The sequence below is a fragment of the Rattus norvegicus genome, chromosome 2, assembly GCF_021556685.1.
Source record: "Rattus norvegicus strain SHRSP/BbbUtx chromosome 2, alternate assembly SHRSP_T2T, whole genome shotgun sequence".
Classification (NCBI taxonomy): Eukaryota; Metazoa; Chordata; class Mammalia; order Rodentia; family Muridae; genus Rattus; species Rattus norvegicus.
Window position 1 is genome coordinate 161,646,691 of NC_141535.1, and position 18,069 is coordinate 161,664,759.

At 37.1% G+C, this 18,069-nt stretch overlaps 1 protein-coding gene across 18 annotated transcripts in view; it reads right to left on the bottom strand.

Moving 5' to 3' along the window:
• Zbbx (zinc finger, B-box domain containing) overlaps nucleotides 1-18,069 on the bottom strand; it is a 104,051-nt gene that overhangs the window by 52,156 nt on the left and 33,826 nt on the right. For all 18 annotated transcript variants that reach the window (NM_001029922.2, XM_087627012.1, XM_087627005.1 and 15 more), the window contains 2 exon segments: nucleotides 4,371-4,545; nucleotides 6,031-6,180. In NM_001029922.2, coding sequence (NP_001025093.2) covers nucleotides 4,371-4,545; nucleotides 6,031-6,180 — 325 coding nt within the window.

The window sequence follows — 18,069 nt, forward strand, 5'->3', positions numbered from 1 at the left end:
ATGGCCTCTGGCCAGCAAAAGCACCTAACATTCACACTGAAGAAAAAAAAGTTTTGGTTGACTGAAATGAATTAAGGTAGAAATCAGTGATAAAAATATCTGAGAACTGGGGAAGTTAAAGCACAGGACTCTGCTAAATAGCCGTGGAACACAAGGATGCTTAATGTAATTCATAATAAAAGCTGCATGTATTAAACATAGTACTTATCTCCATTATTTGAGTATAATCTTAAGTGCCTGGCAATATTAAGTGTTGGTGATAATGAAATTCAACAGAAAACTCGTATGCACTTCAGATTAAAATGTTGCAATGGAGTATAAAATGTTGAAAATAGTTTTCGTAATAGTTCATCTTTATCTAGTTTACTTGAGAACATATATATTCCTGACAAACCAGCTAGTTTTCTCTCAAGTGATGACATACTTGGAAATGTATATAGGGCCTACTTCAAGACCTACACACACAAAAAAAAAATTATGGTAGTAATATTTGACATGCTCAAAATGGGAAATACATTTTAAAAAATCAACATTGAAACAAACATAGTGGAACATTCACATAAAATAGATTAACAAACATTGAAAGTACATGAATTATAACCAAACACATTTTTGTGCATGAATTCCATATAAATAATACTGAGTCATATGAGATATAAAATATAAATAACATAATTCCATACACACACACATTCACAAACAAACACACACACACACACACACACACACACACACGCACGAAAGACCCTGGAGGAGCTTGAGAAAACAGAGAGCAGTCATATGACATGGGAGAATGACAGATGCTTACTAGTCTTTTCCTCCATGTGCTGTATAAAATTCACAATCCTTCTGTTATACCCATTTTAATATAGAATATAAAAACTAAAATGAAATTAAAATATTTAAAATCACACATTATATTACTAATAAAATGTTTAATATTTTTCAGAGAATCAAAATTAAAAATGCCAATAACAGTCCTTCTTGTAACTATTTCTACAAAGGAGTTTCATTGTAAGGAAGAATGAGAATAAGTGATAAAAACAATCGCTCCATACAAAACATTTCAACTTTTATTTCCAAACATCCATCAGATTATCATAGCATTTTCCCCCAACTACTTATCCTAAATACACCTTAGTCTTTGCTGGTCTATCACAGCAAAACAGAAAATGAAAATAACACAGAAAATAAAAACATTTTCTCTTTTCAAAACTCTCAGTTAAATATATTCTTCAAATTCTGTAAAGCCACATAATTCCTTTCTTCCCTGGGATTCCCATTCCCCTACGAAAATGTTAGACAGAAGACATCTGCCACCCACCACCATTTATATGTGGGTTCCAATCAGTCTCATCTTTGTGGTGTAGCAATGGCAGAATTACTTCTTTAACTGTGCTCTAACAAAGACAGGAAAGTGACACTTCATGGTGACAAACTTCAAAACATCAGAGAGTAGTTTGTTCTTCCTGTTGTAGGGGAAACATGACAGGAGTTTCATAGATCATAACAGTAGCCGGAAGGAAAAATACCCAAACTCATGAGGTACTGTCTCCTAACCAGGATCATGTTGAACCTTGTGTTAACTATTACAGGGAAATATTAAGATTAGAATTTCTAGAAAATATGACACATGTTAAGAGAAATGAATTCTGGGGCTGGAGAGATGGCTCAGTGGTTAAGAGCACCGACTGCTCTTCCAGAGGTCCTGAGTTCAATTCCCAGCAATCACATGGTGGCTCACAACCATCTGTAAAGAGATCCGATGCCCTCTTCTGGTTTATCTGAAGACAGCTACAGTGTACTTATATATAATAAATGGATAAATCTTTAAAAAAGAGAGAGAAATGAATTCCATGGATGTAACTACACTTTTCTCATAGTGATATGAGACAATATTCTCTGGGGATACTATGGTAATAAATAGGGATTACATAGGACATATAACATAGGCAGAATAAAATATCTGTAGCAGAAATATATTTTCATGATAATAAATCACTATAGCTTTTAGGATAAAAAAATTCACTACAACCATTCTATGTGTAACCAAATTACCCTAATGATATCCATCTAATAGCTAATCACTGGCTCTTGGGAAATAGAAGGAAACCAAGGTGTTGCCATCTGCACAATGCTACAAAACCTGAGGGATATTGTAATTAGATCATGAGAACATCCTAGCCCTGACTCATTTCAATGATAAACAGGTATAAGTGAAATAAACTCTTTCCACTCTAACTTTTGGTCACAATGTTTCATTGCAGCAATAGTAACCTTAACACAGCTTCCATGTGCGCAGAACTCATACAGCTCATGGAGAAAAACCATGAATTATACTTCTACTTCTTATTATATCTGGTGACAGAAATAGAAAAAAATGCATTTACTGAGCCTAGCAATAGAGCTAGCAGTCTAAGTGTGACATGTTGTTTGCCTATTTCTAAATTTGTGTTCATGAATAGAAGGTTTTATTGCAGCACCGCAATACATTCATGTGCTGTCTCTGACCTTTTCCTTTCTCTATTTAGAAGATTGGTGACAGGAACCATGAACTTGCTTACAGCAAAAGTTTGTCAAGTTCTGTAATAGATAAAGGGTGTCTTTTCAGTTGTAAATGCTGATACCTTTTCAAGTAAATATATAGAATCTACAAAGCAACTGTGGTTAGTTTGATAAACTTTATAATGGTCTGAATCATCCACTGAATGCTGGATTTTGCGCTAAATGAGGATTGATGACATTTTTATAATTCCATAAAGTATTAGGTTCAGGCATTTCATTTTAGCATATAAATGATTAGGGAAGGAAGAGAAAATTCTAGGATCTACTTATGTACTAACCTATCAATTTTTATATCACCATTAAGTCTTGTGGGGTAAGATTCTTTCAATAATTTATGTCTAAGGAAATAAGTCAATATTGGACCCATATTTCCAATGAAGCCAATATGAGAAAAAATTAAAACAAGTTATCATCTTTCACTTTATTTTTAATAAACCAGTATAGGCTCAAAGTTAGAGTTTAAGAAGGTTTCTGAAGCTCAGGGCATTGCCTTTCGTTTCATTGCATGCCCTGGATAACTTTTGCTCCCATTGAGGCTGGTTTAGGGTTGCTATTCCTGCCATGAAACACTATGGCTAAAAAGTGAGTTGTAGTATAAAGAGTTTACTTCACTTACACGTCTCTGTTAATCATTGACAGAATCAGGGCAAGAACACAAACAGGACAGGAACCTGGAAGCAGAAACTGATGAAGAGGCCCTGAAGGAATGCTGCTGAGTGGTTTGTCTCTTGTGGTTTGCTTAGCCTTCATACAGAACCATCTTAGAGGTAGCCCCATTCACAGCAGGCTTGACCTTCCTGCATGAATCAATAATTTAAGAAATGCCCCATAGACTTGCCTTACAGGCCAATCTAACGGAGGCATTTGACCAACTGAGGGTTTTTTCCCCTCTCAAATGATTATAGTTTGTGGCAAGTTGACACAAAAATTAGCTATCACAGTTTGTTGAATATGTCATAATGAAACCCATTGTTTCATATTTGAACCTAAAACTGAGATTAAAAACTTTCAGAGAAATAGCTTTTCTAGATGAAAAAACACACTGAGGTTCATTGTGGTCATATGCTCAACCTTCAAGTTACAGCTTAAGATTTCCATGCAAACACTTGTCTCTCCACCCTTTCTATTTATGGTGTGATTTTTGGAGCCAGTGCAGTTTGGGAGGTTGAGACCTCACCAGAAAAAGTAATTCTCAGGGAGGCATGCTGTGTGGTTTCTATCAGCACCTACTTCCTGTCTTGGGTCGCAGGCCTGTTTTACAGTGATGTAAGAAATGAGGGGTCCAGCCATCTGCTCCTGCTGCTTTGGAGTCACCTGCTGCTGTATTTCTCCTACCTTGATGGGCTGTCTTGTCTCCAACTGTGAGCCAAGATAAATAATTTCTCCTTCAGGTTGCTTTGTTGGAGATTTGTCCACACTGAAAAGAAACTTACTGATCTAAGGCATACAAAGTGTCCTTTGCTGACCAGCCCCGCAGACTCTGCCAACCTGAAACACTGCAACAGTAGATCTCAAATGAAATAGTTTTCTAACCACTGTTTCCTTATAGGAAAAGAAAAGTTTTGACTTCAATCCTATGATCTGAATTTACATAAAAACCAGGTAAATATCAACCCATGATCAACTCCAGACTTTATAAATATTAAACAACTCACCATTGACCACCTAGTGTGTATATTAAGCTCCCCCGAGAAGCTGTAGCAAAGTATTCATTTGTTTTTAAGTCTTGCATTTGTACTGTCAGGAGTGGAAAGCAATGAACACATCTTCATTTTGTTGAATGATTACTTGAACAATATCCATACCTGGTTTTTTTGCATGCACATCCTCCTCCTTGTTGTCCTCCTGATGCCCAGCTCTCCACTGTGTTAAGGCTTCTCGGAAGGACTGAGCAGATGCTTCTTCATCAAAAGGCATTTCCCACATGGTCTTGTACCTTGGATTTCCATCTTTCCCTCCTTCTGTGGCTGTAGTTTCTACCTAACCAGTTAAAAATGTAGCAAAGACTGTTTATTAAATTACCTGCATCTTAGAAGGACATGAAAAAATGCATTTAACTCTGAAGGATAGATTTTTATATAACCCTCATTTAAATGCTCTATTGTGTTCTTTAAAACTCTATTGGCAGTTATAAATGGTTTGATCAGAAGTTATCACTGTAAGATCCTTTAAATCCAATGACTTCATTTTATCCCCGGTCATCCCTTCTACAGATGTTCTGGTTCTGTACATATTATCTATCCTTTCTCCATCCCCAATCCTCTGCTACTTGCAACCTTCCCACATTACAGCAGTTTTCTTGATACAAGACAGGGTCTCATTCTCTATGTAGCCAAGATTGGTCTCAAACTTGAGAGGTATCTACTTTGGACTCCTGAATTACAAAATTATAGGCATGAAATCACACCAGTTGATATGAGTATAGATATGTATGTACCTGTAATTTTATGTATTCTAATATAAACCTCATGTTCTTAGTGTATCGAAAACTTTGGCTACTCTGAAATACAAATTCTCTCAGCATCTACAAAGCTTTGGAAGAATCTTCTCCTTCCTTGTTCTACACTCTTACCTCCTCGGTCATTCACTGCTCCAGCTAACCTTAGGATCTTGGAGACTTGAGAACTATTATGGACATTTCCTCATCGGGACTTTACACTAATTGTGAGCCCTTTGCATAGTTTTTTCACAGCCATTTTGCTCATGCCATTCAATTTCTCCAATATTACCTTCCTACAGAATTCTCCACTAGGACTAGTTACAATGATTAACTCCTCTGAGACCTCTTTTCTGTTTGCTTGCTTGCTTGTTTTCTTCTTTAGCTTATTTCTGAAGCAGTTTACTCTACAGATCCCGTACAATAAATCTTGTGTGAATACTGTTTTATATCATTTCATTAGTACATCATTAGAATATAGTAGCTTCCCTTAACAAGTAAGGAAAATGGTCAATCAATTTCATGAAAGTGACCCTAACCCTAACTATAACATAAAAGTTTGTGTAGCACATTGTGTGATCAGTAGTTAATCTAAATAACTGCCAGATTTTAGGATCCATCTTCCTTTTCACACTGCTGAATTTGCTTGTCACCTCAACTTTTATATTTTGAGTATATAAAGAAATATACTAAAAGCAAGTTCTAACTAATACAAAATTGATATGTTACATCCTGGTTTTTACTTGAATGTTTCTCTCCAACCTTCATACAATTCCTGACATGGTCAAAATTCTCAAAAGTCATATTGTCAAAAAATTGTTTTCACCAAAAACAATAGTTTTCAGTGGAATCAAAGTAATCTTAGAATTAGTTTTTTAGTCTAAATTTGTTCAATTACTAAAAGAGTTAAATACTAATTAGCAATATGATAAAATAACATCCCCAAATGTGCATCTGTGGTGAGAGATATAAACAGCAGTCACTGCACATAGGACAGGAGATATCCTCCTTTGTCTTCCTCAGTTTACCTCAGAGCTCTTCTGAAGAAGCAGGGCTTTGGGTTTCTGCTGACTTTTACTGGATGCTTCTGTAGGATTTTTTCCTTCATTGGGTGGATTTACTTCCTTTATAAATTGATGAGCAGCATCTAACACGTTGGATATGATTTGACATTTTGGCTATTAAAAAAAAAGAAAAGTACTGTCAAGAATCTTAATGTGGGAGTCTCAGTAATTTACAAACAACAAATCAAGTTGTCAGTGTTGTATGACTCGTTAAATACAATACAATTTATATATTTTAGTTTTATTATTTATTTTTCAGATAATAATATATTACTTCCCTCTCCCCATCCCTCCCTTTAAACCTTCCCAGATGCCCAGATGCCACCTATTGCTTTCTTTCAAATCTATGACTTTTTCGTTTAATGTTGTTTCATGAATACATTCATATATATATATATATATATATATATATATGTGTGTGTGTGTGTGTGTGTGTGTGTGTGTGTGTGTGTGTGTGTGTGTGTGTGTGTGTGTTTTCAAGGCTGAAAATTGGGTATTAGGTAACCACTTGTGTTTCTTTCTCTTTTTATTATTATTTTTTTTATTCCTTAATTCTTTAATCTTTTTTACAGTCCAACATTTATCCCCCTCCCTTTGATTGTTCCACATCCCACACTGCCCTCACCCCCACGTCTCCAAGAGGACATCGCCACCTCTCTACACGACCAGACTTCTCCACTACCTGGGGCTCCAAGTCTCTCAAGAGTTAGGTACATTTTCTCTGATTGAATCCAGACCTGGCAGTTCTCTGCTGTATATGTGTTATGCTGGTTATGTTGCCTGTTTGGTGGCTCAGTGTCTAAGAGATCCAGGGATTCCAGGTTAGTTGAGATTGCTGGTCTTGCTGTAGGGTCGCCCTCCTCCTCAGCTTCTTCCAGCTTTTCCCTAATTCAATCACAGGGGTCAGCAGCTTCTGTCCATTGGTTGGGTGTAAATATCTGCATCTGACTCTTTCAACTGCTTGTTGGGCCTTTCAGAGGGCAGTCAAGATAGGCCCCAGTTTGTAACAACACCATAACATTAGTGTCAGGCCTTGGGGCCTCACCTTGAGCTGGATCCCACTTTGGGTCCATCACTGGACCTCTGTGTCCTCAGGCTTTTCTCCATTTTTTTCCCTGCAGTTCTTTCAGATAGGAACAATTCTAGGTCAGAGTTTTTGACTGTGAAATGGTCACCATATCTCTTCATTTGATTCATTTTCACCATGTTCAGTAACCTTTAGTTGCCTGTATTTCTTTGTACATGACTGGGGTCTAGCAGGCTTTCTCTCCATGGAGTTTAACTCACTATTTTGATTTTTGCTGTTAAGCTCAATTTGAAGCATTCATCTTGGTGAGACTTTAGGCCTGAAGCTTTTGACATTACTAGGAGAAACAATTCCACAGCAAGCACTCTGATTCCCTGGCTCTCTCATTCATTCTTTGTTTCCAAACTCCTTCAATGTTCCTGAGCTTCTGGTGTAGGAGTTGTTTTTCATAGGTTCATGTATTGGGGCTAAACTTCAGACTTCTAAATTTTGATTGCGGGTGGTTTCTTGTATTGTCTCTGTTACAAAGAGACGTTTCCTTGATGAGGGGTGAAGATCACACTTATCTGCGGATAGTTAATGAATACTTAGAGTGTAGTTATGGAGAATGCTCGCTTAGTTCCATGATAATTACAGGTTCTCTTCCAAGGTCTAGGACTCCACTAGTTCTGAGTAGTTGGATAGGATTCCAGTACCCAGAATGATTTCCCTTTTTTGGGGGCAGTCTTATGCCCAAATAAAGAGCTGCTGTTACAGCCAGGGTATTAGTGCCACTACTGTACCCTAAGTGTTATAGTACTAAGCTGTCCCTTATTGTGGTTCATGGTAATCATAGCTGGGTAGAACTATTGGTTGCTTCCCTCCTTCGGAAGCTAGTGTGGTGCCTTCTGATATCAATCATCCTAACAGTAGCTACTATCTACTGGGAGAAATAATTGAGTCTCATACTTTTCTAAGCATCTTTAAAAAATTTAATGATTTAGTCCTCAAGAAAACTCCAAAATGTATTGTTTTTCTGTTTTAGTAATAGAGTAATTCAAGCTCAGAAACTTGAAGTAAGTAGTTTAAAGTCACATTGTTAGTAGCAAGCAGAGCAGGGAGGTGTGTAAACCTAAAGATTAACAGCCTTTTCACTATGCTACCCTCAAAAAGATTGCTGTGTTACTTTATAGACTTTATGGACAGAAGCAAACCAACCAAACAGCAAACAAACTAACAAAAACAAAAAACCCTAAATATATCATATCTATAAAGATTGTAGGTAAGTTGTATTAAGTTTTCTTTTATATCAAAACATCTAGAGGAAACACATACTGTCCTGAGGTAGACAACAGGATGTGCTCAGTCTGGACCTCCCTAAGACGCCAAGTCATTCCTCATTTGCAGTCTTCACACTGAAGAACCTACAGGAAATCCTTTCCTATTTTATCTTTATCTTCATCAGCTTTGTGTGCATGTGGTCTCCTTCTGGAACCACTCCCCGCTTTTCTAAAGGGCCCCAGATTCTCCCCCTTCTATGTTATTTCACCTTCACCTCATTACCACCACCTATTATAAGGATTATACATCATCATTTGATGGACAACCATCTTGCTATATTAAGAAGCTCATAAAGTAAAGTGTGCCTTATAAAACGTCATATGGTTATCAGAGTGTCCACTAAATAGTATGTTGTTAAAATAATGTATGGAAAGAGGCAAATGAGCTTGCAGAAGAGTTCAGAACAACTTAAAAAGTCATGTTAGAAATAACTTTGCCCCTCCCATGAAGGGGATAGAAATTTCACAAGAAGACCAACAGAGTCAACTAAGCTGGAGTTTAAGGGCTCTTAGAGACTGAACCATCAATCAAAGAGCATGCACGGGTAAGACCAAGGTCTCTGGCAAATATACAGCAGATGTGCAGTTAGTCTCCATGTGGATCCCCAACAACTGGAGTAGGGGTATCCCTAACGCAATCTCTCTGTGGAATTCATTCCCCTAATTGGGATGTCTTTTCTGGCCTCAATGGGAGAGCATGTGCCCAAACCTGCAGAGACTTGATGTGCCAGAGTGGAAAAATAACAGTGATGGCTCCATCCTTCAGAGGAGAAGGAGATGAGGGTGGGAGGAGAGACCTATGAAGAGAGACTGGTAGAGGCAGTGATCAGGATGTAAAATGAATAAATTAATTAATTAATGGAGAAAAATTGCCTAGGTCCCCTTAGGGGATGGCTCTGGTCAGGGGAACATTGAGAAGGTCTGAGTGGTCTCCTACCAGCAAGTAGGCTGACCCATCCCATGACTCTACAGAATTCTGTATCTAAATTTAAACTAAGTTTCAAAAGCAAAGCACAGAGTTTCCAGAGGCTCTCTAAGAAACTTAGTATCAACAACCCAAAAACATGTATCTCATGTATCAGAAAATATCCAGAGGAAGAGTACAACAGGATTCAGAAGTTACATTTTTTCTAATCTTCTGCCATGGCAGTATTCCCACATAAAACTTTTTATGTAGTAACAATCTAAATAGATAAAATTACATTGGAATTGCTCAGATATGACCTTTTGCAATTCTATTAAGATGCACTGCTGTCTGAAATAGTAATAAATCAGTGATTACAAATCAAGAAGCATTATTTCACACTGAACTCATAGACTACTCATGAAACATGACTCTGTTCCTTACACACACATGTTGGTTCTTGCACTGTGCACAGACGTGTGACAGTCACTCCACATCGCTACCCTTCCTGATGGTTACTACAGAAATCTCTGCAGTCTTTGTTTTAAGAGACATTCACTGTAGTGAAATGCCTATGAAATGAAAACTTTAAAATACTGGAAAGAGAAAAATGAAGATTCTTTATTCTAGAACATGGGAAGATACCCTATGACAACAGACTGGCAGGATGAATATTATGAAAATATTACAAAACCAGAAAAGTTCTACAGATTCAATAAAATCCTAGAAAAGTTTAAATGATAGTCTTCAAAGACACACAAAAAATATTTTACTGTTCATACAAAAGCTCAAAAATAGTCAGGAAGCCAAAGCATCCTAAACAACATAGCGTTTGATTTCATATATTCCAAAATCATTGTACCAAAAGCATCATAGTTCTTGGCATAGCAAATGATGCATAGATACAGTAAAATAGAGGAGCTAGAAATAAATCAACACAGCTACAGCCACCTGATTTTAGACAAAGATACCAAAAACAAACATTCGAGAGAAGACAGCCTGTTAATGAAACGTTGCTGACAAAAGTAAACAAAATAAAAAATCTGGATATTCACATCAAGAAGAGTGAAGATACACACCTCCCTTTAAAAACAAAGCAAAGCAAAACCACAACTGCTTAATTACATTATTTGACAAAGAAGGTAAGAAGAAATTAGTATCCCCTCATATTAAAGTCTCAAAATATATAGATTCTTCCTAGAAAAAAACTACAGTTAACATTTGGAAACACATTTCTGAAAACTTTTATGTCTATTTAGAGGTACACAATTAAACTTCTGACACAAATCATAATATCATTCATTTAATACAAGCACTACCATTTTTATTTTATTTTATTTATTCACTTTACATTCTGCACGCTGCCCCCAGTCACCCTTCCCACAATACTTCCCCTACCCCCATCTCCTTCTCTTCTGAGAGGATGGGGCCCCCTGGGTATTCCCTCACCTTGACATATTAAGTCTCTGCAAGACTAAGCTTTTCTACTCCCACTGAGACAAGACAAGGCAACTCAAGTAGAAGAATATATCCCATATAAAACAACAATTTTGGGGATAGCCCGTACTCCAGTTGTTTGGTACCCACATACAGACCAAGCTGCACACCTGCTGCATATATGTGGACAGGCCTAGGTCCAGCCCACGTATGTTCTTTGTTTGATGGTTCAGTCTCTGAGATCCCCAAGGGTTTAGATAGTTGATTCTGTTCCTCTTCCTGTGGATATCAACTTGAGTAATGTAACCCAATCTGGAAAGGACATTAATGGTATGTACATACTTATGATTGAATTGAAATATAGAATACCCCTGCTACAGTAGGTTCAAATGAGGAAATTTTAAAAAGTCATTAAAAATACAGATGGAGGGAGTAAACTGAATGGGAGAGAGGATGGTGAGGGGAATGGGAGGTCAGAGTCAGGTATACGGAAGGGCAGGAGAAATGGCCAAATGGCCATTAGAATTATGGAAATCTGCAACTGAAAGAGATGGGGGTCATATCCAGGATATGACACACAGATATAATGGAGGTCCCCAAGAATCAATCGGTGTTGGCTTAGTTGTTACCTGGAGCATTGGGGATATGGAATCTGAAAAGGCCATCTGCTGTAGCCAGAAAGGAGTGATAGAGACAACAACCCACACACAAGATCTTCAACGCAAAAATTACCTTTCTACAAGAAATGCATGCATGAAATAGGCAACCAGTAATGAAATTATAAAATCAGATCCAAGTACAAAAGTCTATATTCAACAAAACTGGAAAATCTGTAGGAAATGGACAATTTTCTAGACAAATACCAGGTACCAAAGTTAAATCAGGAACAAATAAATCATCTAAACAGCCCCATAACTCCTAAAGAAATAGAAGCAGTTATTAAAAGTCTCCCAACCAAAACCAGCCCAGGTCCAGATGGGTTCAGTGCAGAATTCTATCAGACCTTCATAGAAGACCTCATACCAATACTGGCCAAACTATTCCACAAAATTTAAACAGACAGAGCACTACCAAATTCCTTCTATGAAGCCACAATTACTCTTATACCAAAAAACACAAACATCCAACAAAGAAAGAGAAATTCAGACTAATTTACCTTACGGATATTGACACAAAAATACTCAATAAAATTCTTGCAAACCGAATCCAAGGGCACATCAAAACAATCATCCATCATGATCAAGTAGGCTTCATCCCAGGAATGCAGGGATGGTAAAATATACGAATATCCATCGATGTAATCCACTATATAAACAAACTCAAAGATAAGAACCACATGGTCATTTCATTAGATGCTGAGAAAGCATTGAAAAAATTCAACACCCCTTCATGATAAAAATCCAGAAAAGATCGGGAATTCAAGGCCCATATCTAAACATAGTAAAAGCCATATATAGCAAACCAGTAGCTAACATCAAACTAAATGGAGAGAAAATTGAAGCAATTCCACTAAAATCAGTGACTAGACAAGTCTGCTCACTCTCTCCCTATTTATTCAATATAGTACTCAAAGACCTAGCCAGAGCAATCAGACAGAAAAGGAGGTTCAAAATGTTACAAATTGGAAGGGAAGAAATAAAAATATCACTATTTGCAGATGATATATTAGTGTACTTTAGCGACCACAAAAGTTCCACCAGAGAACTACTTAACCTGATAAACAACTTCAGCAAAATGTTGAGGTATAAAATTAACTCAAACAGATCAGTAGCCTTCGTCGATTCAAAGAATAAACAGATAAACAGGCTGAGAAAGAAATTAAGGGAATGACACCCTTCACGATAGTCCCAAATTACATAAAATATTTTGGTGTGACTTTAACCAAGCAAGTGAAAGATCTGTATGACAAGAACTTCAAATCTCTGAAGAAAGAAATTGAGGAAGATCTCAGTAGATGGAAAGATCTTCCATGCTCATGGATTGGCAGGATTAATATAATAAAGATGGCCATTTTGCCAAAAACAATCTACAGATTCAATGAAATCCTCATCAAAATTCTTACTCAATTCTTTATAGAGATAGAGAGCAATTTGTAAATCCATTTGGAATAACAAAAAATGCAAGATAGAGAAAAACTATACTCAACAATAAAAGAAGGAAAAGTCACCATCCCTGACTTCAAGCAGTATTACAGAGCAATAGTCATAAAAACTGTATGGTATTGGTAGAGAGGCAGGCATATAGATAGTGGAACAGAACTGAAGACCCAGAAATGAACCCATACACTTATAACCATTTGATCTTTGAAAAAGGAGCTAAAACCATCCAATGGAAGAAAGAGAATTTTAAACAAATGGTGCTAGTTCAACTGGAGGTCAGCATGTAGAAGAATGCAAATCGAACCATTCTTATCACCATGTACAAAGCTTAAGTCCAAGTGGATCAAGGACCTCCTTATCAAACCAGATACACTCAAACTAATAGAAGAAACGTTGGGGAAGAGTCTCAAACACATGGGCACTGGGGAAAATTCCTGAACAAAATACCAATGGCTTATGCTCTAAGATCAAGAATCAACAAATGGGACCTCATAAAACTGCAAAGCTTTTGAAAATCAAAAGACACTGTCATTAGGACAATAAGGGAACCAACAGACTGGTAAAAAAATCTTTACCAATCCTACATCTGATAGAAGGCTAATATCCAAAATACACAAAGAACTCAAGAAGTTAGTCTCCAGAGAGCCAAATCATCCTATTAAAAATGGGGTACAGAACTAAACAAAACATTCTCAGCTGAGGATTATCGAATGGCTAAAAAGCACCTAAAGAAATGTTCAACATCCTTAGTCATCAGGGAAATGCAAGTAAAAACAACCCTGAGATTCCACCTCACACCAGTCAGAATGGCTAAGATAAAAATCTCAGGTGACAGCAGATGCTGGTGAGGATGTGGAGAAAGAGGAACACTCCTAAATTGTTGGTGGGATTGCAAATTGGTACAACCATTTTGGAAATCAGTCTGGAAGTTCCTCAGAAAATTTGACATTACACTACCTGAGGATGCAGCTATACCTCTCTTGGGCATATACCCAAAAGATGCCCCAACATATAACAAAGACACATACTCCACTATGTTCATAACAGCCTTATTTATAATAGCCAGAAGCTGGAAAGAACTCAGATGCCCTTCAACAGAGGAATGGATTCAAAAATGTGGTACATCTACACAATGGATTACTACTCAGCTATCAAAAACAATGATGTCATGAAATACATTGGCAAATGGAATGAACTAGAAAATATCATCCTGAGTGAGGTTACTCAATCACAGAAAAACACACTTGGTATGCACTCATGGATAAGTAGATACTAGCCTAAAAGCTCAAATTACCCAAGATGCAATATACAGATCATAGGAAGCTCAAGAAGAAGGAGGACCAAAATGCAGATGTTCCCACTCCTTAAAAGGAAGAAAAATATTCATAGGATGGGATATGGAAGCAAAGTTTAGAGCAGTGCCTGAAGGATTGGCCATTCAGAGCCTGACACACATGTGGCCCGTATATATACAACCACCAAACTAGATAAGATTGATGAGTCTAAATATGCATGCGGAAAGGGAGTGAATATAGATCTCTCCTGAGAGACACATCCAGAGTATGTCCAATACAGAGGTCAATGCTAGCAGCAAACCACCAAACTGAGAACAGGACCCCCTTTGGGGGAATTAGAGGAAAGATTGAAAGGGCTGAAGGGAGGCTTGCAACCCCATAAGAACAACGCCAACCAACCAGGGATTAAACCATTACCAAAAGACTATACATGGACAGATCCAGGGCTCCAACTGCATATGTATCAGAGAATAGGCTTGTTGGGGCACCAGTGGAAGAGAAAGCCCTTGGTCTTGCCAAGGTTGGACCCCCAGTGCAGGGGAATATAAGGAAGGACAATAAGGGAGATGTATAGAGGGAATACCTGTATGAGGGGGGGATGGAGGCATATGAACAGGAAACCAGGAAGGGGAATAACTTTTGAAATGCAACTAAAGAAATATATAATAATAAATTTAAAAACAGAACATAGCAAACCATATGTTTCACTATTAGACAGAAGTTTTAGAGCCAAGGAATATGATTTACTACCAGTATTTCAATGTTCTACCACACCCTTCTCTGATCCCCATAATTTGATGATAAGATTTCATCTGGTAACAATTCTAAATTCTCACCTCAACTTTTCTTCCCCTTAGAACGATATTATCTTTCAAATTATATTCAAGAAGTATTCATCACTCTGACAATACAGCATTAATCAAAGTGAAGAGAGCTGATATTTTGTAGTATTTTGGAGTGGATGACAGGCATTTTGTAGAAGTTAAGGTCCAAGAGCAAAAGTTTTATTTTTGAAATCATGGCACGCTTGATGGCATCTCTGTGCTGAAGGATGGTACCTTCCACTGTCAGCTAAATACTTCTCAGTGCTCAGTAATAAATACTAATGATCGCATTGACACAGCCATGAAAGTTAACACACAGCCCACACCATCTTACTTCGCAAGTTTGAATGCAGAACTGGGAATGCCTCCATTCAGGAATTTTTGCTTATTGTTTGATTTGGTGACAAGAGTGTCACTATAAAATAATGTGGGGTGGATTTTAAATTTGCGGTCCTGGTGATTCAGCCTCCAAACCATCATGTACAACCGCTTCTATACCAACTCTCCTTCTAAAGTGTTAACTTTCTCTGGTTTTCTACTTGGAAAGGTTTAAAAATTATTTATTGTAAACATAGACTTCATTCTAAATTCTCTAAAATTTGGCAGAAGAATCTAAAATAGATTGAGATTAATAGTTCAGGCAATACACACAAAGAAAGAAAAACATGTATTTTAACAACTCAAAGGTATTATAAATCAACTAGTTTCAATGACTAATAAATACTGATTATTTGAAATTAGGACTAACTATACACTTTTTTTCTGCAAGAACACATTATTGTCCTTTGTTTTGCAAGAACTAAATTTACCCATAAATGGATATAACTGTGATAGTCTATGTGTCTACCAAGTAAAAGTAATGCCTTCGAAAGATTTTGAGAAATTCGACTTAATTTTTAAGTTGGAATAGGGAGCAGTTGGGGGCGGGGAGACCAGGAACAGATGAAGACTGGACTATAAAAAAGGATTAAAAATAGAAAAAGTTAAAATTACTTATTTAAAAAATACTTTAATACATTGTAAGCAAATAAATAATTATGAAAAATATAAAGAGTTACTTCCAACTTTCAGTTACTAAAATATACCTCTGTTCTTAGATCAAACTAATCTGTTCCAATAAATTTGCCTTTTCAGATCAACTTATTAGAAATATATTTTCATAAAAGTAGACTTTACCTTAACTGAATAGTTTATCAGAATTTAGGGAGGAAATCAATATATGATTAGTCAAAAGTTTCATCTACTCTATCTTAAAGGAAAATATCAAGAACAAGCTAGGACAAAAAGGCCAAAATTTCCATTCAGGCAATTAGAAAAAAAAACAGAATTTGTAGCAAAGTCCCTACATACACATACACAAATACAGAGAAATCCAAATATTCAGAGTGAAACAGGTGGCATGAAATGACTTACAACAGAATCTGAATTTTCAGAAGTAGTAAGAGTGCTCATTGGGGAAAGTGTGCTTACAGTGAGAGCAAGAAGACTTTGAGTTCAAGTCCTCACATCCCATGTGAAGGGACAAGTATCATCACAGGCATGCCTGTGAACCTTGTGCTGCAGGAAGATAGAGACAAGAACACTGAAGTTTGCTGCCCAGCAGCCTCACTCTGAATTCAGTGAGGTACTCTGCCTCACTCTGGATTCAGTGAGGTACTCTGCCTCACTCTGGATTCAGTGAGGTACTCTGCCTCACTCTGGATTCAGTGAGGTACTCCAGTTCAAGAGAGTGTATGCATGCCACACACACACAGAGACATAGACAGAGACAGAGACAGACAGAGAGACAGAGAGAGACAGAGAGAATTCAACAAATAAAAACAGAGAAAATAATCTTCCCTTGAAAGCATTGCTCTTCATGTTGCTAAAAATACTGTGACAAGTGCATAAGGTGTATAGCAGTCCAAATTGAAACTTTTTCATTATTCACAAACAAGATCAGACTCTGGAAATACAAAAAAAATTATGTGAAGATAGATCCAAATTTATCAACTTGCACACAAGCCTAAGTTCATCAAGGACCTCATCATAAAACCAGATACACTGACTCTAACAGAAGAGAAAGTGAGAAATAGCCTCAGACATGTTGGCACAGAGTACGATTTCCTGAACAGAAAGAATACCAATGATTCAGTCTCTAAGATGAATAATTGATAAATAGGACCTCATGAAAAGCTTCTATATGGTCAAGGACAGCATCAATACTACAAAAGGCAACCTACAGATTGGGAAAAAAATCTTCACCAACCCTATGTCTGATAGAAGGCTAATATCCAAAATATATAAAGAACTCAAGAACTTCCACAAAAACCAAATAACCCAATTGAAATGGGATACAGAACTAAATGGAATTCTCAACAGAGGAATCTTGAATAGCCAAAAACTCTTAAAGAAATGATCAACATTTACAGTCATTAGGGAAATGCAAATCAAAATGACTCTGAGATTCCATCTACACCAATTAGAATGGCTAAGATTAAAATCTCAGGTGACAACACATGCTAGTGAGGATGTGGAGAAAGGGGAACGCTCCTTCATTGCTGGTGGAATTGCAAACTGGTACAACCATTCTGGAAATCAATCTGGTGTTTCCTCAAAAACCTGGAAATAGTTCTACCTGAAGACCCAGGAAATACCACTCTGGGTCATGTACCCAATATATGCTGTACCATGACACAAGGGCACATGTTCTACTATGTTCATAGCAGCCTTACATATAATAGCCAGAAGCTAGAAGCAACCCAGATAGACCTCAAGAGAACAGTGGATACAGAAAATTTGGTTCATACACAATAGAATACTATTCAGCTTTTAAAGAAGAGAGGACATCATGAATCGTGTAGGCAAATGGATGGAACTAGAAAATATCATTCTGAGTGAGGTAACCCAGACCCAAAATGACGTCCATGGTATGTATTCACTGATAAGTGGATATTAGCCAAGAGTTATAGAATATTCATAACACAACCCTCAGAAGTTTAACAAGAAGGAAGGCAGAAGTGAGGATGCTTCAACCCTACTTAGAAGGAGGAACAAACTAATTACAGGAAACAGAGAGAAGGAGGGACAGGGGAGTGAGAGAGAGGGCAGGATCAATT